This window comes from Amblyomma mixtum, chromosome 5, assembly GCF_055824585.1.
Source record: "Amblyomma mixtum isolate Tamu chromosome 5, ASM5582458v1, whole genome shotgun sequence".
Classification (NCBI taxonomy): domain Eukaryota; kingdom Metazoa; phylum Arthropoda; class Arachnida; order Ixodida; family Ixodidae; genus Amblyomma; species Amblyomma mixtum.
Genome location: NC_143016.1, coordinates 110529442 through 110552644, shown reverse-complemented (window position 1 = coordinate 110552644; position 23203 = coordinate 110529442). Strand labels below are relative to the sequence as shown.

The 23203-nt window shown below is 48.5% G+C and overlaps 1 protein-coding gene across 3 annotated transcripts in view; it reads right to left on the bottom strand.

Annotated features, from left to right (window-relative positions):
• Positions 1-518: 518 nt before the first annotated feature.
• LOC149343365 (ATP-binding cassette sub-family A member 17-like) overlaps positions 519-23203 on the bottom strand; it is a 135859-nt gene continuing 113174 nt past the window's right edge. For all 3 annotated transcript variants that reach the window (XM_089545875.1, XM_089545877.1, XM_089545876.1), the window contains 9 exons: positions 21479-21619; positions 18439-18730; positions 16790-16950; positions 13892-14456; positions 11006-11214; positions 9023-9348; positions 4374-4991; positions 3014-3242; positions 519-824 (listed from right to left, as the gene is read on the bottom strand). In XM_089545875.1, the coding sequence (XP_089402001.1) occupies positions 519-824; positions 3014-3242; positions 4374-4991; positions 9023-9348; positions 11006-11214; positions 13892-14456; positions 16790-16950; positions 18439-18730; positions 21479-21619 (2847 nt within the window). The remainder of the gene's footprint in view (positions 825-3013; positions 3243-4373; positions 4992-9022; positions 9349-11005; positions 11215-13891; positions 14457-16789; positions 16951-18438; positions 18731-21478; positions 21620-23203) is intronic.

Sequence of the window (23203 nt, the reverse complement as noted above, 5' to 3'; positions counted from 1 at the left end):
AAGGCACCACCTGTTCTAAGAGGGTGTGCCCTTTGAGCGGAACCTAAATATCCACCTATCCAACCCTACCCTAACCTGCTACCTAAACAGCACACGTTACTTCTTGGTTGGTTGGTTGGCCTCAAATAAAATGGCACATGCCCACTACGGGGGAGTGGTCAAGACACTTATCCAGCATGTGGGAATCATACGTTCGCTGTCGTCATTTCCCCCCAGACAAGTGGCGAATTTTATTAACGACAGGCATTTTTTTTCCCCGATGAGGCTTAAAGTTTGATTACCAAAAAACGCGTAGCCCTATGTAACGTGCGCTCACTCTTATGTGACGTCACACGAAACCCATTTATTCTTTCCCGCATCTTTTCGAACATCGCTTAATTAATATTGCAAGCTGAAAAGGAGCGTGTCAGGACAACTCCGAGCGCGCACCAACAGCGAGCACCAAACGCTTCTTGAGCGTAACCTCACAACGCCACAGAGTACAACGCTGAATATGGTGTCCAGCAGCTGCGGTGTGTTTATTTCTTGCTCGTCGGGTACGCGTAGGGGTTTGGGAAGGCGGAGCGGGGCGGTGGGCCAGCGTAAAGCTCGCCCGCTCCTCCAGCGGCGGCCGGTCCCAGCAGGGGAGACAAGGGCGACATGAGCATCGACGGAGCGGGAGACGAGGGCGGTTCCACGAGGCGACGATAGAAGGCACACTGCAGCACCGTCGTCACCAGCACGCGGCAGTCGGTCAGCCCCAGCTCACGTCGAAGGGCGTCCAGGGCGTCGACCAGCAGCTCCCAGTTCACCGAGTCGTCCATCACGCGGAAGCGCACGTAGGACTGCGTCAATGGCGACACGAATCTGTGCAAAACGCTACTGCGAAAGAGCGCAACACGTGCAGCTCCTCAATTCCGGCAGACTACATGGGACATTAGCGATGCGCACCTTGTAAACGAATCCGGGAAAAGCACTTCTACTTCTGGCTGCCACAACTTGGTGCTTGGCTTTCAAAATAAAAAAAAAACTTTTTGAGATCATCCGCGACATAAGGAAGACAGAGAAAAGACAGAATGGCTGCCGATCAGAGCGCAATAGGCCACTAGGTTTAACGGCATTGGCTTGGAGCTGTCCCAAATTTCTAGGAATGACACCCGGACGGGAGGTTGCCTGGTTATGTCGCCAGTGGACTGGCCATGCTAAAACAATGCTCCATGACGTGCGAACTAAGCACTCGGAATCGCCGGGTGTTAAAAACACTGAGTGCTACCGAATCTCAGTTAACGGTGCATTTGTCGCCTTGTTTTACTACTCTCGCAAAAGGCGTAGCCATACGAGCCGTTTCACCGCGGAGCGTAAAAGCATTATTAGCTGTTGTGATGTACTAGACACACAACTGAGAAATTGTGTAAGACTTTTGTTCTTTAGTAGCAGCCCTTCAAAAGACGTCCAATGCAGTTTATATACTCGATTGATCAGAAGGTTAGTGTTTGGAACAGTAATTGCGCAGTTTGACGTAGAACATATTGATATGTAAACAGAGAAGTATACGTACATACTATAACCAATTTAAAATTTCTGTTTACGTATCAATATGTTCTACGTCAAACTCTAGAAAAAGGTCCCTTTAAGGTCCTAATCCAACTAAAATACATGGAATGCACAAAAAACTTTATGCGCGATTCATACATTTTACCTTCTGTTACGGAATAGGCCTTCTTCAGATCTCATGTCATATCATCCATTAATCGGCTAGCTTCGGCCTAGCTCGACGTTAAAGCAAGTATCGCGCTGAATAGGCTGCCTGACATTTAGCATGCCGGTAATAAGTCCTAATAAGGTTGCAACTTCAGCGACGCACTTGTTCGATGATGCTACCCAGGAAGAAAGCAGCATGCTTAAATTTTCCGCGACTTAAGACACTGTCAACAAAGACAAGCAGAAAACGTATTTTTTATGCCTTGTTTTGATGTTGATAGTGATGATGATCAATTTTTGCGGCACAAGTGCATCTATGGCCAAAGTGCGCAATGGCAAAAAAGTTTTTTCTTATACTCAAAGTGAGGTCAAACACGCATTTCCGAAGAATTTCACCCTAAAGAAGCCGACCACCAGGCAAGGGAAAGCTTGTACCCATTGCATAACCGGTGGGTACCCGGCGGCACTGCGGTTCTATTCCCGTACCTCCCGCATGCAAGATGGATGCTGAAACGACTAGGCCACTACTGCGGTTATGCTTAGTTCAGAAGTAGCCATTTTTATCCTAAAATTTGTCCTGGCCTTTTGAAGGATTAGCTTTGGTTGGCAACCTCGTGTTTTCAGTAACCCCAACGTTGTTTCATACCACAAAAACCTCATGCTCAAAGCTAGGCGATCCCAGGCGGGGGCCATTTGACATGACGCCACTGGAGCAAGAAAATACGGCGCAATCGTCGATGTCGCCGCGTGATTTTCGATGAATGCTTTCGCATGCCACGCAGAGCCAACCAATTCTGTTGGAGCGACACACAAGGTTGATTGCATAGTATTTGCATTGGCAACACAAAACTTGACGAACGCTCGAAACACAGTGCTCGGGTTGGTTGCTCCGCTGCTTCCACCGGCAGAGGAAACGACGTCACAAAGCGCTCTTTTAGACACTTGAAGAGGAGTCAGTCCGACATGATTACTTCATTCTAACTAGACCAAAATCTATCCGTAATCCTATGTGACTGGATCGGCAGTTTCTTCAGTCACAGACGATGATTCGCAGCAGCGGGTCACTGAAATCGCAGCATATAATGCGGGTCACGTTCAGGTTGTGTCGTGTAATGTTTATAAGCAACCTTTTAACTTCGAGAAATCGTGTCATAGAATATCATGTACTCATGAGTACGCTGACTTGTTGGAAAGCCAGCTGCTGTAACCCTTCGCACTACTATAGGGGAACTGCTTAACCGCTCCAACAAAAGCTTTCGTTTTTAAAAAAGTGCACGTGAGCGCATAGCGGAGAGCCAATGGAGGCAGTGGGGCGCGAACAAAGCGTTCTCACCTGAAGCTTGGTGACACCGAGGGTGCGGCCTGGGAAGAGGCTTTGCACAGTCTCCTGGATCTCCTGCATCGCGGCGGTCGCCGTCAAGCCGCTCAATCCATTCAGGGAGACGGTGATCTCGTATCCACGCTCGGCAGCCGGATCGAGGTCGGCGGCACTAAGCATGGGCCGAACACGGCCCCGATGCAGGAAGAGCACTCGAGAGGCTACCGACTCTGCCTCTTCAATGCTGTGACAGAGGAAGATACACCGGCAAGCTTCGAGCGCGCAGTGTTGCCGGTGGAAAAGCGCACTTTTTTGTGCGTACGCTCATTAGGCGTACAACTTTATAAATAAAAGCGCAGGAGAAATGTAACCCGCATTTTCGGTGCAGGTGTTTCTGCAAAATGTCTACAAAAAGAAACATTCCAAGCATTTCTGAACATATACAGACGAAGTGTACGCACGCTTTGCATGCCTGCAAAAGTAAGTTTCTTGCGTGGCGACTCAGCTACCACACAGAACAGAAATGAACAATGAAAGGGACAGAGGTCATCAGTACTAGTAAGCGAAATTCAATATCGGTAGTTTCGATATTAACGGGTGGCTCGAAAAACACCCGTGGAGGAGAAGGACGGATTTGACGTCCTCTCACCTCTGAAAGTAACACAAGGCAGTCGTTGACTGCCACTGCAACTGCTCTCTGGCCGTTTCTCGCGTTTCGTGAAGATCTTAACTTCCACCGGTAGTATCTGTTTTGGTAAGTACGTAATGCTGCTTGTGGAAACACAAGTAAAATTTGGTAGGTAAACCGAAATTAAAGCTCCGCTTTAAGGATATGACGCGATATCTTTAGTGGGTTAATGCCCATAAATGCAGAATTGGTCATTATCTGATTAGCATTCATAGACGGCGGCGAGTTCTCGTACCACCACCAGCGCAGTGTCGCAGCAGTTAAGCGATACGCCATTGCACTGGCAGGTGGCTGTTTATACCAGGGCCACCGGTAGGGATTGCGCGATCCATGTTGCTCTTGCCCAGCACTTCTCGTGAAACACGTGCGACGCTCCTCCGAGCTTGCCCAGCTTACCTTACTTATTAACGAGCTTACCCGAGTAACTCGGGTAAGCTCCAGTAGTAACTTGGGTTTCTATGCAACGGCAAAAGATCGTATGTACTCGGGTAAGATCGAGTAGTTACTCGGGTTCGTAGGCAACGGCACAAGATCGCAAGTAGGTAAGGATGTACGTACGGTGAGAAGATTCTTAGTCGGCGTAGGCGAGCGTGTAAGTGCTTTCACATTAAAAGGCATTGTATTGATGGGCTGGCCAGAGAACATCGCCTCCCCGCGTTCTCCAAATAACAGCGTTCGTTTACTCACTCATCGGTGGCCAGTAGGACCGACATATGAGTCTTCTTCACGAAAGTGATGATGCAGTGCCAGACGCGCCTCCTGGATACAGGATCCAGTCCCTCCGTCGGCTTGTCCAGAAGCACCACGGGAGGCGCCCCGATTAGAGCCAGTGCCACGGCCAGCTTTGTACGCTCGCCCGAGCTGTACTCGACCGCCGGCCTGTCGCCCTTCTCAACCAGATCCAGCATGCGCAGCAGCTGCTCCACTAGCGGCTGCACACCTGCCGCCGGCAAGCGCCTCAGGCGGGCCGCGTGGCGCAGGAGTTGACGGCCCGTGAGCCAGCCGACGGCTCTGCGCTCCTCGCCCGCGTAGCCCAGCGCGCGCACAAACTCGGTCGGATGGGCGAACAGGTCTGCGCCCCGCAGGTGGGCGTCGCCGTCCGAGATGGGCATCTGGGCCGTGAGCACGCGCAGAAGAAGCGATCGGCCGCTGCCCGTTGGTCCGAGCACTGCCAGACACTCTCGCCTGTGCAGACACAAGCTGAGGTCGTGGAGCGGAGCGTACGGGCCAGCCTCCTGACGCAGGTGATTCACCACCAGCGTGTCCAGGCACGGAAGTGTCTTATCTCTGAAGTGGCGCACCTGGCTGCAAGCGCGAAGGAGCGTTGTCACTGCCCACGGCATGCATTCGATCATTTAATTATATGAACCAAGCACGCTGTCCTGAGGCAAGAAATAACCCCACTTCCACAAGCAAATACTTGCGATAGGACGCTCTTTCAAAGGAAACTCTTTCAGCTGCTTGGAACGCCTTACAGGAAAGAGACGTTAAGTTGACCTCGTGGATTTTTGCGCTCGCGAAGAGGTATTCCCAGCTGTAAAGTGATACACATTGGGGCTTCCCTGAAGCGCTTGCAGCGGAAGAATTTCTGGTATCACCGCGTTGTACTTGAAGCTATGTCAGAACAGACGCGACCGCGTTTGTGGCGCCTCTTTCTCCGACGTTTATTACCTGCTTAAATTGTGGGGTGAATATTTTAAGAAGCTAGATAGCAAATCTCAAAGGCAGCAGCGGGTCCACAAACGCACCTGCAGGCTTACTCTGCGCATAATCAATGCAGTTTGTGCAGCGGGAACTAATTCCTGCTTTTACGGAGTGCGCGAACACTGCGTTAGAAGGCGCAGCCGTAGCCTGGCGTCGATTACACGCTCAAAGCGAAGTATTTTTCTTTCCATTGGGCTGAATATTGGAGGTGGATTCGCCAATGATATGGTCTCCGAAGTAATCGCTGGAGCGCGCTCCTAGCTGAGATCACAAGATGCAGCATTAGAAATCAACGCCATTATAGTAGTAGCCGCGTTTTCTTTTTCACAGAAATGTATGCTACTTGGGTACGACATAGTAGCGAATTCAAAACGCTCTCCTGGTTCTCACAACAAAATATTTAGGGCCATCTTGCCCCAAGCAAGCTGGCGAACAAAAAAAGGCTTGCGAGGGACATCCTATTTTATGCCGCAAACGCATCACCTGCAGGATGCTTATATGCCCACTTGTCATTCTCAAATTCAGACCAGAAACGGTTTGGGAGCCTGACTGCACTGATGCTGGTGCACAACATGTTTTTCGAAACGCGAATATGTGCATCAAAAGCCAAACTCTTACTGGCATCCATTGTAAAACTGCGTGAAAAAACAAGGACAGGACAAACGCAAGACTAGCGGGGACTTTCAACTGATATTTTATTATGCACACGTAGTCAAGCCAGAATCAAATGCGAACAGCGACTATTCTACCTTCAAAAAAAGCAAGGCATATGAGTGTTCTCGTGTCATTCCCGCTTACTGTATATGTTCAGCTTTTCCCTAAACGCTTTTCGTTTTTATCTGCTGTCAATATTTACGTCCCTAATCCCCAGAGCAGCTGCCGCAGTGCCACATGCACTTACAACAACAACTACATAACTGAAAGCGTGGAAGCAAAACTAGAATAAATACACGTAACCTGACATATATAACATCAGTTTCCTAGTTACGGCTGACCTACTTGACTCTCAGTTTCCCATAGTGACAAGTTGTCTGAGAGCAATTCCTGGAGATTGAATTTTACTTTTTCTGTTGCCTTGAGAATAAAGGATGTAAGAGATTTTGACTTAAAATATCGTGAATAAGGTTTATTGTTGGAGTATTTTATGTAGATGCAAGAGTGCCAGAGGTCCAGCCCTCATTTATGGGTTGCATCAGCTGCTGAAGGTCTGTATGAAACGGTTTCAAAAGAGAATACCAAACTGAGTCGGCGCAAGAGACCATGTTCCGCTTAGTATATGCGAGACAGACTCGAACATTGAATAGGATGACGGGACCGTCGTTGCAAGAGAACGAGGCTTCGCGCCGAGACTTTATCTGTAAGCTGGTTTAGGTTTAGGATTATGGTGTTCAACGTCTCAAAGCGACTCATGCTATGAAGGACGCCAAAATGGAGGACTCCACATAATTTCTACTATATGGCGTTCTTCAACGTGCACTGATGTCATCACAGAGACACCTCGGGGGCTGTGTTTCTAAGATGAGTTTGCTGGAGTCGGTAGTTACTTGGTCTATAAGAGATCGATTGATTGCTCTCCATTTCAGATGATGCTTATAGAAGAGGATGAAGATGTCCTTTGATCTGAATAGCTTACAATATTAAGGTTGCAGGAGGTAACGAAGTAATGACCACCTTCGCCAGTTGATGAAAGCGCTATTTAGCTGAATGCAAAAAGCGTGCCAGTTATATTTGGCTGGATCGAGGAGGTATGTAGCTATGTTTTCTGACAACTAAGCATTGCCAAGTTTGAGTCGGCGATTGTCCTTTGGCGATTCGAACTTTTCACGATACTGGTGCGTGCACGCGAAAAGTGCACAAGACGTATGTCGACATCGGGAGGCTGGAAATTACTACTAGTATGTACTTTTTTTCGTGCGAATAGTTAATGTTTGTTGAGATTGCGGGAACCATGTGCAAAGGGCCTGGCGGGAGTCCGTGTTAGATTGTGGCCGTTCAAGCAGCAGACCCAGAAACAATACGGTAAGCACCATTATGCGTACAGAGCAATCGTGTATAACGGCCATACAAGGGACGATCATCATTCATTCCTTCTGGCCAAGGCCGAAGGCCTGTCTTACACTTCCTTTTCGCGACCTCTTTTGGCGGCGGACGGACCGTTCTGACCGGCCTTGTAGGCGATCAACAGTCGCCACTGGCCAGTCGCTCTGCTCAGTGCGCAATGACGTGACATATGGAAAGCGAATCGGTCGGGAATGGCGGTGTGCGGAGCACGTGCCAGCGGATTTTAGGCGAGAGCACACCAAGCCAAACAGGCCATCCTCCTCACCCGCGAGCACTCCGCGGGTGACCTTGACGTTACTACTAACACGTGCATGAGCCTGCCCCTACCAAAAGACTCTTTTGAACGTTGGATAGCATTATCGCATTTAAGTACTACACCAAACGCAGGATGGTGTGGCCTTGTGTTGAACTCATGTGGTGTGGACCTGTACTGTCTCGCAGTGGGAGAATTCTACTTGAAATACGCGTCTGTCTGAGCTCTGTGCTTTCAGTCGCGTGCATAAATGTAAAGATACAGCCTCTTTTTTCCTTCTTCCCACTAAGAGATGCCCTCGGAGTATGATGTCAACGCAGCGTCTGTGCCCCAATCTCGACACAACAGCGTCACATCGGTGGGAACTGATCCTGACGATTTTGAAGGCCAAAGTTCTTTTCTCCTTTGCCCAGCTCAGCACGCGTGCCGTATAAAAGCAAATTAAATTTGGTAGTGCGGATTAACTAAACTATATTGCGCCTTAAAGTGTCAGTGGCGGTGGGGGTGAGTTACTGTTAAAATCCATTCCAACTAGGGGGCGAATTAACTACTGTGTACTAATTGACTTTTATTCAGCTTTGTAAGGAGGTTAGTCGCAGTTGGGAGTTCTAAGTCATGGACTAGCCGATGCCACATCATCTGTTGAAAGGAAGAAATAGTCATTCTCAAGAGCTCTGCTTTCTTCCACACAAAACTGTCACTGGGCGAATTAGGCGCGTAAGGAAACCGGCGAAAATGCAACGCCTGCTGATGACTGTGCTGGATTGCTTATGGCACGCAATTCCAGCTGCTCGCACATTTGTTCTACACTGCGCCAAGACATTTGCGGTGACAATGGGTGAATAGAAAAGAATAGCCATCACCAACTGCGTGGTCCTTATTTTTTAGAGTGACGGAGCCAAATAAACAGCAAGCAGTAGTACAAAAGAACAGGCATTCCATTACAGACATTCCATTACATGTCATCAGTGCACGTTGCGTTTGGGCCCAGTTTCCTACGCACCTAATGCCCTGCGCTCCAGTTTTTGTCAGAAAAAAAGCGCCGATTTTCTCGCGTTGCAGAGCTTTAGAGAAAACTATGACATCGTCTTGCCTATGGCTTCGGACTTCCAATTGCCATTAACCGCCAGACTATTCTACTTAAACAAATAAATGTAAATGTTCGTCGATTAGTTTGATTTATGTTACATTTCCTAGCGACTGGCATCTGCAGCGGCTAACAGTTTCACTCGAGAAAGAATATCTTTTGTTATAAATATGTCTTTAGAAATTTCTATGTCATTCGCTGAAACACCCGGTATAATCTGTCGTTGCTCACCGCTCCTTCTCCCCTTCGTCCATCAGGCACTGGGGTGGGCGGCTGACGTAGAGGTGTGGCTGGTACCCGCAGATTCTCCGCAGCAACCACCACACGTTGGTCTCCGTGAAGCACAGTGCGGCCAGGCAGAGGAGGCCGGTGAGCAGCAGGCTGGCTACCTCGGGCCACACCGAGTGCGGGTTCCACGTCAGCAGATGAGCACGCGGCAGAACGCAGCGCCGAGATGTGGCCATGCATGCCAGCCGCGCGTTGCAGCAGCGGACCAGGAACCAATAGCGGCGCACCATCTGGCTAGGGGACTGCGTTGCATTCAGGATGCGACACGCCTGAAACAGCGAGGAACCCCGCAAGTCACGTTACCACAAGCGCATTAGTTCCACTAGCCATGTTGCTAATGACAAGGGCTGCAAGTGCGCTTTAAAGAACTTCGAAGTGTACGTATGAGTGCCGAGTATCGGATCTCGATCATTGCTTTCTGCTAGTTGGAATTGCCACAAGATGCGTGAAAACGAAGACATCGCTTAGCCAAACACTTGTTTAGAAAGATTGTGAGAAAAGAAATAGAGCAATAGTTATGTGCTTTACCTTATTGTTACTTAATGATACAGATCATCATGATCACCAGCATGACTACTTCCACTGCAGTACAAAGGCGTTTCCCACAAATCTCTAACTGTGTCCTGTGCCTGCTGCGGGACCCTTATCCCCGCAAACGTCGCCTTAATCTCATCCGCCGCCTAACTTCCTGGCGCACCCTGGTACGCTTGCCTTCTCTTGTAATTCAGTGCGTTACCCTTATCGACGACCACTTGCCTTCTCAACAGATGCCCTGCCCAAGCCCATTTCTTCTTTCTAATTACGACTAGAATGTCGTTACCCTGTGAGAGTTCCCTAACCCACTATGCCCTCGTCCTGTCTCAACGTTACATCTATCATTTTCCTTTCGAAAACTCGCTGCGTTGTCCTCCACACCAAAAAAATATTTCCATTAGCCTCCACGTTTCAATGAATCAATAACCCAACAAGTGAGGACTGGGAGGCGGCGCTGTCCAGCTCACATTCGGGAGACCAGCTTTCGCTGGTTACCTGGGGAAGAGCGGCAGTAAAAGCTAATGGGCTCCTGGAATGAGGGCCCACCCAACTATTTTATTCATTAAACTTTTTCTCTCTCTCCTCTCCATTTCTGCCCTATAGGTGAGTACGGGTAAGATGCGGCTGGTATATATGCTCTTGATGGATAAGCGTAAACACCCAGTCATGATCGGAAACTACATGCGAAATGCGCTCTACCGCATTCTTATTCTTCTAGTTATTTCACTCTCGTGTAGCAGTTCTGCGCTCACTACCTACTCTAAGTATACGTGGTAATTTAAAGGCACCAAGAAACCACACACGCACACGCGCACGCACTCGCACACGCGAACACACGCACGCACGCACGCACGCACCGCGCACAACACAAGAAAACGGGACATAGCGCCTACGTATAAGTATCTACGTATACGTATGTGTATCTGCGTCTAAGTTTACGTATCCCTTATCATTATCATGTACTCGCTACCAGTCATTAACTGCTGTTCCCTTTCGAGAGTATTGAACATTACTTTAGCTTTTTTTGCATATTAAATTTTAGACCACCCGTTCTGGTTACTGACCATGCTTAGCAGTTCGCCCATTGAGTGACTTATTAAGGCAATGTCATCAATGAATGCCAGACTACTGAGGTATTTGAACCAGTGACATGAAAGCCGCAGATGCTCTCCAGTGTTTCGTCTTTCTGTCACAGGTTCACTTAGCGCTACACCTGCATTATTAGTAAAATCCAACCATCACTCTTCATCATTGCATGATATGCGACTGCACCCTGGGTGGCAGTTAACTGCTTCGTTTTCCTGGATCGCAGCGCACCAGATCTCTTTAGATCAAGCAATGGAGAATAAGGCGGGCGTGCAGTTGATTGAAATGGTCGCTGAGCGCGGTCACCTGCATGAAGTCAGCGTCGTTGTTCATGTGGCAGAGCTGGTTGAGAGAGGTGAGCCACATGGCCCGACCCAGACCCCAGGAGAGTGCCACAGTGGGCAGCGTGCGCAGTAGGGTGGTGACCAGCTCGAGCGTGTGCTTGTCCAGCAGATCTTCCTCGCCCATGTAGTACACCATGTGCAACCGGATCACGTACAGCATTGCCAGGACCCCTGTGGAAAACACCGTACACACCTATAACCATCCCGCGCTGAAGATGACTGGAGATTAGCGAGCTCAGGAAGTTTCAAAGGCAAGGAGCTGTTCTACAATCGCGCTTCAGAATGCCGTGGTCTGCAGAGCGGGCTATGTTTCTATGGACATGATGGGAGCAAAAGGAAGGCAACTCTTTGAAGCACACACGCGTCTCTCGAGAAATGCATAATGATCCTTCATTTTCCGATTAATGAAATGGGACTTTTTCAGTAATGCTGAGATCGACGAGTTGGATCGATGATTCCACAAGCCTATTTCTTCCTCGCTGGAAACGTGTGCGCTGTGAACACAGTCCCTCTCGTAAATCCTCGCCGGGATAAGAAATTGTGCAGGACGGTTTCCCTGTGCGACGCAATGATAGAGCGCGGCAGAAGCTTTGATGCGTCCCCGGACAAGTTCGTCGAACCATCGCCACTTAATTCGCGTCACTAATCGATTTTTATGGCTTTCTCTGATTCTACGTGCCGGGTCCAAATCATGTTGAAGTCCCAAGTCGATTGAGCTGCAATGTACTACTGTCTTCAAATACAGGTCACCCTGCCGCAAAGTCTCTACGTGGTCCCTGGCTGAGAATTACATGAAGACCATTTATATTGTGTCATAATGCTTTCCGTATAACACTTCACAGACAAAGACAATGCTCTTTAACATATTTGTATTTCATTTTCATTTTATTTTGCTGTTTTTGTTTACCAGAAGGCACAGAAGGCCTCCGTTTTGTCGAACGAATGGGGAGCGTCATCGCATACTAAGTAGTGTGACAGACTCCTCGAGGAGTCCACCTCGAGACTCCATGCGGACTCGAGGTGGACTCAGTGGTGTGGGACGCGTATAGTCTCGCAGACTGGAGCTTTCTTCTGTAAAAACGCGTCTATCTGTGCTCTCCGCTTGCAACCGCTTGAACATAATGTAAATATAGAGTCTATTTGCTCATCTCTTGTGCAAAAAAGATCCCTCGGATTGTTCTGTCGACGCAAAGCCTAAGTCCGAGTCTCAACGCAGCGGGAGTCACATCTCTGGCAACTAGTTCTGATGATTTTCAAGGCCGAAGTTCTTTACTTCTTTTCTCGGCGTGGTGCGTGCGGCGTGTGAAACGAAATTAAATTTTGCAGTGCAGAGTGAAGTGAAACTAGCCTTCCCCAGCGCGCCCGGGTGAAGACTGAGGGCGCTGCGGCACGAGTCCCGGCTCTATCATTTTCAGCGCAATAGCTTTTTTTTGTTCAGTGCAATATGGCTAGCACCCTGAGCATGTCTAGCTGCAGTACTAAAAGGTCGCCCAGCACGAAACTTTCCAGTTGAGCCCAAAGCAGTCAGGCAATGAGCAATATCCAAAAGTCGACGTAAGTGGTCTGTATGCGCTATTCAAAACAATATCTCCGTCGCATGGATGTCGAATGGTCTTCTCATTGCAGAGGCTAGCTGCTTTGGAAAGAAGATTTTACCGAGCTCCCAGTAGCACCCAACACGCCGTATACTGTTGTGACAAGGTCTGTCTATTTGCAGTGGTGCGGACATTGCAGTGACCCTAACATTTAGAGTGCAGCCAGCAAAAGGATTACCTCTTTTGGCAACAAGCTATTCCTCGACCCTCTAGTTAAGCAAGATTGCAACAGGAATGAGCCAAGAGGATACAACTCCTGAAGGAATGGATGACAACGAAATACAAGGCGCGGTATACTATAGCTATACCATAAGCCCACGACTAACAGCTCCACTATTTTAAGCACAGCACTTAGGCGCCCATTCCTCCGTCCCGAGTCGTATTCATCGTACTCATAGGCGTTGTCGGCTTCGTCATCGGCGTCAGCTTAACGGGTTGTCCAAGCACCAGAGAGAAACGCCACCTAGAAGGTAGCTGCCACGACAAGATACCGGAGGGTGACTAGTAGCGTAATATGTCCCCTGCCAGCGATGGCAGGTGCCGTGTGAAGAGCTGCGCTCACATTTCGTATTACCGACTACCCTAGTCATCAGCCAATTCTTTCACAAATTTGGCGGGGTCCGCGCCTTGCACGAAAACAGCATTTGTAAGTTCGGTTTTCTCAAATAAAATTTTAAAGTTTTATACCGAATGACACACTATCTGGCGCCTGGTTGCAGGTACGACGAGCAGACGAGCTGCCGTCATGCTCTTCTTAGCAGGACAGCCGACAGTAGTAGCAGAATGGCGGTTACCATCCGCTCCCAGTAGAAGTGTCTGATTTCTGATTAGAAATGAGACGTCTATACAGCTGCACTGTTCCGTAGCCGTGCATGCTAGAAGGTGATGTAACAGCAGCCGGCAGCCGTCATTATATGACAACTTCCCGCGAAGTGCGCGGCGCAGCAGAATTTTAGACATCGAACGCAGTTGCTCACTGCCGTTTTCTTTTTCCACATCATTCGCTGCCTATTTGGCGAGAGCGACCAATGCACGAGTGGGGCCATAAGACGGTATGCAATAATTACGGCTCGAAGAAGTAATTATCCTGCCCATTATCTGTTCCGATTTCTTTCGTTGGAGGCTTGCCGACTTCGTGTTAGAGGGCTCACTACATAAGCACAAGAACTTCCCAGGACTTACAATTTCACTGCTAAAATACAAACAAATCTCATTTATCTTCACCAGGGCCTCAACAGTACACTGTAGCTCACCTAAGACACACTTGATGACGATCGCCAGAGAGAAAGCCCTTGATGGTCGGGATCCCGCCACTTGCGCCACCAAGTAGGACAGAGGTATAGCTGCCCACCCATAGGAAGCGAACAGCAGCACCACGGAAGACCAGAACTGGAGACTGTCACCGAAGCCCCAGATGACCACCATGGGGGCTAGCAGAAGCAGGTACAGCAGGTACAGCACGGAATAATCCCAGAGCATGTTGGACAGCCAGTACAAGCCTCCTGGCACTCCAGCGAGCCGCTGCAGAAGCCGGCCACCGTCGGTCTGGTCCAGGGACGGGAAGAGGGTCGCAGAGGCGGTGAAGAGGCCCAGAGAGATTGGTACAAAGGTAGCCCCACTCAATTTCAGCTCCACATCAGAAAGCCACGAGAACACATTCACCGGGCTCACAGAGGCACCTCCGGGGAGGAACTCGAGTGCCGCTTCGATATGCTGTTCGCTATTGCCGGTGATGTGCTCTAGCACGGCTCCCTGGAGGAGCAGCAGTGAGAGAGCCTCCGACCGCCGGGCTTGGACGTTGTACCAGGCCACCAGTGCCTGCAATGGACGGCGTCGTAGGGGCAAAGAGATAGCAAAATATCTTGACACGCTTGGATAGGTGAGTGTTACGTCATAGCGAGCCCCGTAGATTCGTGACAACTGCCAGTGATCCATTTCACAGAATACTGCTGGTAGCGAATGTCGACTGGAGGTTAGCTTGGTACCAACCTTTGATATCCAGAACGACGCTAAATGTACGCCGGAAAGCATACGAGAGGGTTCCACTCCAGCCAATAAGGTATACGCTTGATTACAGACTCTCTCATTTAGCTATTATTATAGCCGTAGGAATCGCACAGGGCGCATCTCGATCTTGCTTCTGGCTGATACTGCTAATTCGCAGCCGTTACACAATGCGCTCTTCCTCAACATTTGATTTTGTGCGGTGCGTTTTCAGTATAACAGGGCACCATATTCCGTCTCAAGATGGCTTATAGCAAAGACGCATTTGATTAATGACATCACAGGGAAACCGTACCTCCGCATGTGTTTATAAAAGACAAGGGTGGGTCTCTGTTCATGAACTTGTGACGGCGTTTCACTTGTCGCAGTTCCATATTGCCTTCGTAGGATGAATGTCTGCACACTTAACTATGAAAAATATTTCGCATTAAAGTGAAATTATCGTAGTTGCCAAAGTAACCAGGCCATGATGTTTGTTGCCGCGTAGAGGAACATTTCTGGCGCTCTTTAAACTGTGTATTTCTGTAAGGTAATGACAGCCCCTATCCTCAGCTTCCGAGATATTTTGTGTTTATGAGTGCTCTAAAGGAGCCACTATAGTGCCTGTATGCAGGGAATCTTGAAGAAATGAATATTACCAAAGCATTTTCCCGGCAATACTACCTCCAGAATCAAGAAAATCTACACCCCCTGTCTGAAATGTAAAGGGTTTACTTCTAGGCAATAGTGCGCGGCCCGCATTGCATAGCTAAATACATCCTCGCCTACGTCAGGGCGAGATATGGGAGCGTGAAGTGTATAAGGTGCAGCATGATCAAGTCTGCAGGTGCCCCGCTGTGAAAGGAGGTCGCGCAGGCCACCTTATAAGTCGTACAGGTATGCAGCGAGTATGTGGATAAACCTAGAACTTGGAATGAGTGTTGCAAATATCCAGTGCCTAGCTGCAATCGCGTTCTAGCAGCTGAACGGCTGTGTTTCACTCAACGGCATTTCTTATCGGCGCACTGGGTAATGCACGACTTCCTGCCCATCATTTATTTTTCGAGAAATGCCTACATCAACACGGCTTCAGGGAGGGCACCTTACATATTAAAATTAGCCTTTTTATACCTCGAAAATGAAAACAATTCTAGCAAATTTTGCCGGAATTTTTTTTTCGCTTAGATTACACAGCTTTGTTTTTTCTGAATAAAATGGCGCCATTTTTTCAGTTCAGTAGTCAAGAAAGCTTCATTGCTTCGCGCAAATGTTTGCCCAAAAACGTCTTCAAGGGTTACATGTTTGTTTTCTGCATCATTTATATTAATTTAATTTTTCTCGGTATTATTTCATTCCATACTGTAACCAGCCCTGCAAGATGTTTTGGGGTTAATATTTGCGCCAAACAAAGAAGCCTTATTTACTGCTAAGTTGAAAAAATGGCCCGTTTTATTCAGAAAAAAAGCTGTGTGACCGAAGCGAAACAACCAAATTCTGTTAAATTTGGTGCAATTTTCTTTCTTTTTCGTGGCAGGAAAAGGGCAAAAAGAGTAGAGCAATGCAGCTACTTTTCGGCCACTCCAAAAGCAAAGTTAGTAGGACACCTTAGAGTGGTAGAATTTGGAGCAAAACGTGGCACAGAGACGAACTCCACGCCGTTGAAACGAGTACTACGTTTCCTTCCTTTCTTTTGTGAAGTGCCTTTGTGGGCCGACTGGTAGCATTCACTACAACCAGGCAGAGACTTGTTTGATGCGCGGGGGTGTGAGATGCGGAAATATAACACAGGCGTGACAGAAATGCACGATAGGGACAAGTGTGGTCATCTACTGTAAAATATCGCAACTAAATGCAACAGGACTGTATGAGAAATTTTGTTTATGATGAATATACTCGCCATTGGTTACATTGGTATAAAATCACATGACAACTACACACGACAGCGTAGGAGAGAGGGTAAAGAAGAATTCCTTCGCACTGGCATCTCTCAGTCATATTCGCGCACATGACGACGCGAAGACAAGACGCCGTGTGCTTAGGGATCAACCCTTCCTGCGGGTGGTCAAGCGCGCAATGGCATCTCTACATCGAGAGGCAAACTGCTCCCGGTTTTAAGGGGCATGCCTGGTAACTGTATAATCAGAGTTTACGAAACGCATTCTACTAACCTTAGTTCCGAGCTCGAAGGCAAAGCGTACTGACATGTTGCCATGGGCGAGAGAGTCAGCGACACCGTGAGCAGCAACGTCTATCCGGATGCCTCGCTTCGCAGTGTGTTCGTCGAGTGCTTTGGCCAGCTCCGCGGTCTCTCCCACGTAGCGCAAGTACCCTACGCCACATGAATATAAAGCGCACAAGAAAAACAGCCTACTTTGTAAAAGCATTCGTTGGAGATTCTTGACTTCCAAGTGAAATAATCAGTTATACATTTATATGGTTGCCCTCGGGCTGCGTTTGTAACGGGTAAGAAGACATGGAGCAGGATCTGAAGCTGTAGCTGGCAGTTATTTTGTCCCCATTAGCGCACAAGTGTGAAGCGAAACGAAACGAGGTTCTTGGTGATGATGACGGGCAGAGGAGGGACGCGGTGCGGCAGTAATCTCTGCGTTGGCGCCGAGTGAAATCTAGGGGGAGAGGAGGAAAGGTGGACAGACAGAAAGGTCGAGAGAGAAGGCAGGAGAAAAGTGGAAGAAGGGAGAGAAGACTGGTCGGATGCAGCCAACGCTTGGCGAGAAGGAAAGTGCGGTCGCCGAAGAAAACGAGAGGTCGGGAAAATGGAGAAGGCGTGCGGTGTAAGAAAGGTTAGTTGATGAACTAAATCAAGCCCCTCGCCACTTTAAGCGGGAAACACTGCTAACGCATTCTCGGTCGCAAGAATGGCATTAGTCGCCTGACACTTTTTCTTATTCTGAGCAGAACACGATCGTTCAGAAAAGAACTCAAGTTGTAACTACGGTGAAACCCACATTATCAGCTCACTGAGTTATAGCCATTAAAGCTGAATGAACATTCCGATGGAAAGGCGGAATTCTCAGTGGCTGAAAAAAAAATGAAATGAAAAAAAAATGCCTATGCGTTCCGAACTCTTACCGGTCGAAGCTCCGGCCGTAGGTATACCGAATACCTTCAAGTACTCTTTCAGGATCTCAGGCTTATCAGTGCGCAGAGGTGGCAGCACGACACCTTACGTAGGCTGTTGCTATTGCACCGAAGTCATGAAAAAAAGTGCCTATCCTTCCTTCTTATCCTTTCTTCTGTCTCTCTCTAAACGAATAAGGCAGATGAGCAAAATGATGAGAATCAGACTGGCTGAACCTCTACATTTTAGGTAGAATAATTGGAGCAAAAAGCCACATCTGTCATGCAACAGCGCAGAACGACGGAATAGGACAAGAAGCAGCATGAATAACCAACAGACCGAAGCTTTTGTCCTTGCAAAAAGGCACACACCAGGGAGAATGGCAGTGGACACGAAACTTCTGATCTCTTCTATTGTCCGTGTCTTTATACGCCAATTACTATGCCTCAAATGTCGACCAACCACCTAGCCCAACTAAACTTTTAAGTTGGGCATTCGTATCTAATTTGGCATCGGTCTGTACCATCTACGGCAATTGTGTGCCCTTTTTTGCCTTTCCCTTCCGAGCTGTCGGACGGCTAATTCTCAGCAGGTTTATCGAGAGGTGTCGTAACGTGTGGCAGTTTGGCGCCCCTACAGTCTCCAGCGCAACTATAGTGCCTAGAATACTGCGAATATTCTAGGCACTATAGCGCAACGTATAGGAGTAGGGCTCGCACGGAAGTGGCAAGCACGTACCTGCGCGCAGCGCGCGGGTGTCCAGGGGCGTGCGGGGCAGGTTCCGCGGGAAGGGCATGCGCACGCTGGCCACGCGATCGCAGAACACCAGGAAGAGCATGGCTCCCAAAAGAAGCAGCAGCGTGTATAGGAACACGTGGCGGCCCAGGTGCAGGAGCCGGTAGCGCTGCAGCGCCAGCAAGCCGCGCCGTAGCACGCTCCCGCTGCGGGAAACGTGGGCCTTGGCTCCGGGAGGCACATTCAGCCCGCCAGGGGGAACCACCGCCTCGCCAGACATGTAGCTCACGCGCATCTGCACGCGCGCATGCCACCACTCTGTCAGTATAGGGGTTCCAATGACGACTAGTGCAATTTGTTTTGGGGGAATCCCTAAGATAGTGTGAATTGTTAATTAGACAGGAATCAGTAATTAGTATGTACCCAGTTTTAGCCATAAGCTATAATCCAGGCCAGAGTAGGAATGTACCGCCTACCCGGAGTCGTCGTTCCATCAACTGAGCGGGCCAGGAAGGCTAGCAGATGGCAAGGCAAGGCCGAATTGACAAACAGCTCGAAGTGGGAACGATGTTAGTCCAATGTTGTTTTGGGAAATTTCTCAACGTGGCGTAATCTGTAATAAGGGAGCAATTACACCTGTTCAGGATAATTTTGCTCCAAGTGCGATGTTTCTGTGGAATCTGCATAGCCTTTCTTGGTAGCGCGTATGACTGCGCTTGTGTGGGCGCTGATGAGTAACTGCTGCCTTATTCCAAAGAGGATTGAAAAGATCACAGGGAACCATTGTGTTTATACCAGTTATACTTTAGATCGCGCCACGCCTGGGTGAAAGGGCGGAAATATGGCCGCGTGCACCGCAGATTCTTTTGGTGAATCACCACCAACTCTCGCTCTGCAACCTTGATAAGACTTAGGACAGTGCAGCAAAAGTTGGAAATTAGAATGATTTATGCTGCAGAGCAGAACTTTGCTCAGAGCAGGTGGAAATAGGGAAAGGGCCCCGATTTATAAAGTATTAAGGCGGAAGCCTTTAATGCCTCATCATTGTAAGCAGGGGTTGTCGACAGATATGTCACGCTTTTCAATTAGTCGAAACGGTCGTGACGTCCCAGTGCGCGAATTTCAAACGGGGCCAATTGTACTTTGGCTAGTAACCATGCAACCAATTAAAGGGATAGTATATTGATGCTCCAATTAAGAGGGAATGAGTTTAGTTTATTGCTTAATCACGTAATCAGCCTAATTAACCTTTCTAATCAGGCCAGTTAAATAAATAAAACCGAGTACGAAATTGGTCGAGTTCGGGAACCGAACCCCGGTCTCCGGAGTGCGAGACGAGCATGGTAACCACTACGCCATGCCAGCTCGATGGTTTGGAATGAACAAAGGCGCGTCTACTGAATACGGTGTCTTCGTTCACTCCAATCTTCCTCCCTTCCCGTTTCGGCGAGGTTCAGGTGTCCACCGAGATATGAGAGACAGGTACATTTCCTTTCCTCAAAAACCAATTTACCGACGAGCAAGGCGTAGAACGGAACGGGCGATGGCGTTCTGTGGACTCCCTGGCAGCGTTGCAAGACGCTGTCGCGTTTCACTCTTTACTTCGTCTCACAAGATGTTTGCAGCACTACGGAAGGTAGAGCTCTCTCGTCCAATCAGGACTGCAGAAACGCAGAAAATAGTCCCTCAAATATTTGAGGAGTGTATGACTATTAATGAAAACAATAAGCATTGCAACTAAAAACATGATTTGGACAGGTATATTTAAATGGTAGGGAGTGTTTCAATCACTGGTGAAATTACCAGACAAAGTCCGTACGGACACAGCTCTGCGGAGGCCTGCTGCGAGGTAGTGATGCGTTGCCACTTTCCAACATGGCGTCGGTCGAGTCTGTTGTTTCTCCTGTGTGCTCTACACCGACAGTGCGCTGTTTCCCCAAGCAGGCGAAGCAGGTGGCTTTAAATATTCTTGAAGCGCTTCGCATCGAGTGCGAGGGCAGTTGGAGTACAAATGCGCTCCTCAAGAGGACGGCAAAACTCACGCAGGTGAGCGAGCGAACGCTTTACAAGTGGACAACGGAGACGTTGAACGCGGGCCGAGTGTTGTTGAACGCGGGCCGTTTAACGTGCGTTGCCTCTCGCGCAGCACATGGGCTTGTTTTGCATTTCGCCACCATCGACACTCAGCTGCCTCGGCACGCTGGAGTAAATAAATTTATATGCACATGACACGATTACTGAAATTTACTGCGACGCGACAACAGAGGAACTGAGTGGGGTTAGTCCCTTTGCAACGGGCGTCCGCCTTTCCAAAAACAAACCAAAAAAAGAATAAAAAGGCATCTAGCGCCACCTGCTATAGCTAGAACGAAGCCAACTGGACATCAGGTGGATCAAATCACAGGCGCGTAGGAACACACTAATGTAGTGCGCGCCATCCTGATTGGACGAGAGAGCTGTACCTTTCGTAGTGCTGCAAACAGCTTGTGAGACGGAGTATAGAGGCGAAGCTTAACACCTTAACAAGATATCAGTGAAACAAGCAGCAACACCGTGCTTAAGGCTTTAGCCTCACCGCACTTTAGTGCAACAAAGTACCCTGATTTTTTAGGATGAAACGGACACGTAATGTACAAAAGGAGTCCGCTAATTTTAGAGAAGGAATACCAAGGAATACAAGGCCTATGTTTTTGTGCTTAGGGTGCAGGAATTTCGGGGGATGAGGAAATTTGTCGGGAGATGGGGACCGAGGTGGGAAAGACAGAAACAAGGGTACTTGAAGTTTAAAGAGAGAAACTGTCTACTTCACCAGCCTCAACTTTCCTGATAAGCCAGGAGCCAACGCCAAACCAGTGGCTCCTTCATGATCTGAGGAAATGCGTTTACGGCCCTTTTGTCAATTTTTGGTTGGGGTAAAAGCACCAAGCGACGGTGCCAGACTTTCCGGTTCAACAGCCAATCAGGAAACTTACAGGCAGTCACGGAGCGGCGGCACTATTCGCGGAACACCTACCAGGCAGAATGTCTAAGCGTCTGGACTCACCACCACGTCCTCGAGGCTGAGGTACGGAAAGCCGACGTCGCGGACGTACATGGCCGGCGCATTCTCGTTCAGGGCGCGAAAAGTGTGGCCGAAGTTGAGCAGCTTCTGCGTGCCCAGCGAGAACAGCAGCTCGTTCGCGGCCTGGAAAAAAAAAAGTTGAACAGTTTACTCAGGCGCTGGTATTGAACTACGGATCGCCCGTTTTAAATATCTGCTCTGCTGCACCCAGAAATTTATCCATTATAAATGCAGTCGTATTCCCCATAGAATACATGATATTTTGAAACTGTACGGTGGATCTTATGTTTCTTGTTTGACCCAGAAAAAGAAATGAAATACATTTGTCGAACACACTAATGAGCCTTACTAGATGACATCATATGTGTCAAGAACGGGAAGAGGGAAGCGAGGGGCATAAGAGAAGGAAGGTGTACATGTAAGCGTACATGAGCGTACTACATGGGTAAGCCACAACAGCGTTACAGTACTGTGTTGTCATAGATAACAACGGCATTAGTCTGCTATGTTGCAGTAACATCACCCTATCAGGCCCAAGCTATTCAATATAGCTTGGGGATGCGTTGAATAGGGAGAGTAGATAGCAACATCTCTGGTCGTCTGGTTCGCGACGACTTGCGATTGGATGCACGGGCAGAAAAAAGCCACGTGATTCGGTCCACATGCTGCTTATTTTGCATTCTTTCTCTCAATCTCTTCTTCGTTCGCCAACAAACAAAATTTGAGTAATACCGGGAGGTGTCGAAAGCAGTGAAAATTGCTTTCAAATATGGTTTTATGGACCGCTGCCAAGCTCAAAACGCTAACTTGAGAAGATTTGTACGGCTGAAAAAGAGGGTGCGCCGTTCAGCTGTGTCTGTGAGGTTGTTGGGGTACTCTACAAGCAATACGCGATAGAAAATCTATGACTGACGCCTCAAACAGTAAGTCAGGGAGCAGAATACAAAAGCAGCAGTTACAATGGCTAATCCTACAACCTATGAAGTTTGAAGGACTGTGCACTGTGCCATTTCACCGCTGTGCATTGGAATCGGAACCCGGTGACATTATGCCACTATTTACAGAACAATACCACGCACAGACCTGGTTTATATTTTTTTTTGTAGAGATGCACGGCGCTTAGGCAGCAGCAAAATATAACAGAAAACTTTATAAAGTTATCAAAGGAATACTGCGAACATGTGTGTTTCGCAGAAGTCATTCACCACGGATAAAACAAGAGGAGAGGTGGAATTCGTCTCAAAAGAAGTTGAAAATTGCACATGTTTGGCCAGAATAAAATAAAAGTTCATTTCAGCGCTCAAAAGTCTGCAATTCAATTTGTTTAGCTGTTAGCTCAGTCCGAATCACACACGCCGCAATGAGCGGAAGGTTCTGGTATGTATTCAGTACCGCGGCTGCCGTATTTCGATGAACGAGCAGAACATGAGCGCCTGTGTGCTGTGCGATGCCCACAAGTGTTCGAGAACCTGGTGTAGCGGACAGATATCTGCAACTCCTAGTTCTGGCGGCGCTGACAGCACTGTTTCAGCTACTATAAAAATTAATCTCTGTGCACTAGCTTCTGTATGAAGGGGTTAACGCTTCGCACATCCATGCGCACCGGAAACTAATGCAGAGAAAATTAATGCGTTATGTCAAAGTTTGTATGACCAGCACCGTCTGGATCGTGGTGGGAGCTGCGAAAACAAAACGAGCTTGTTCACG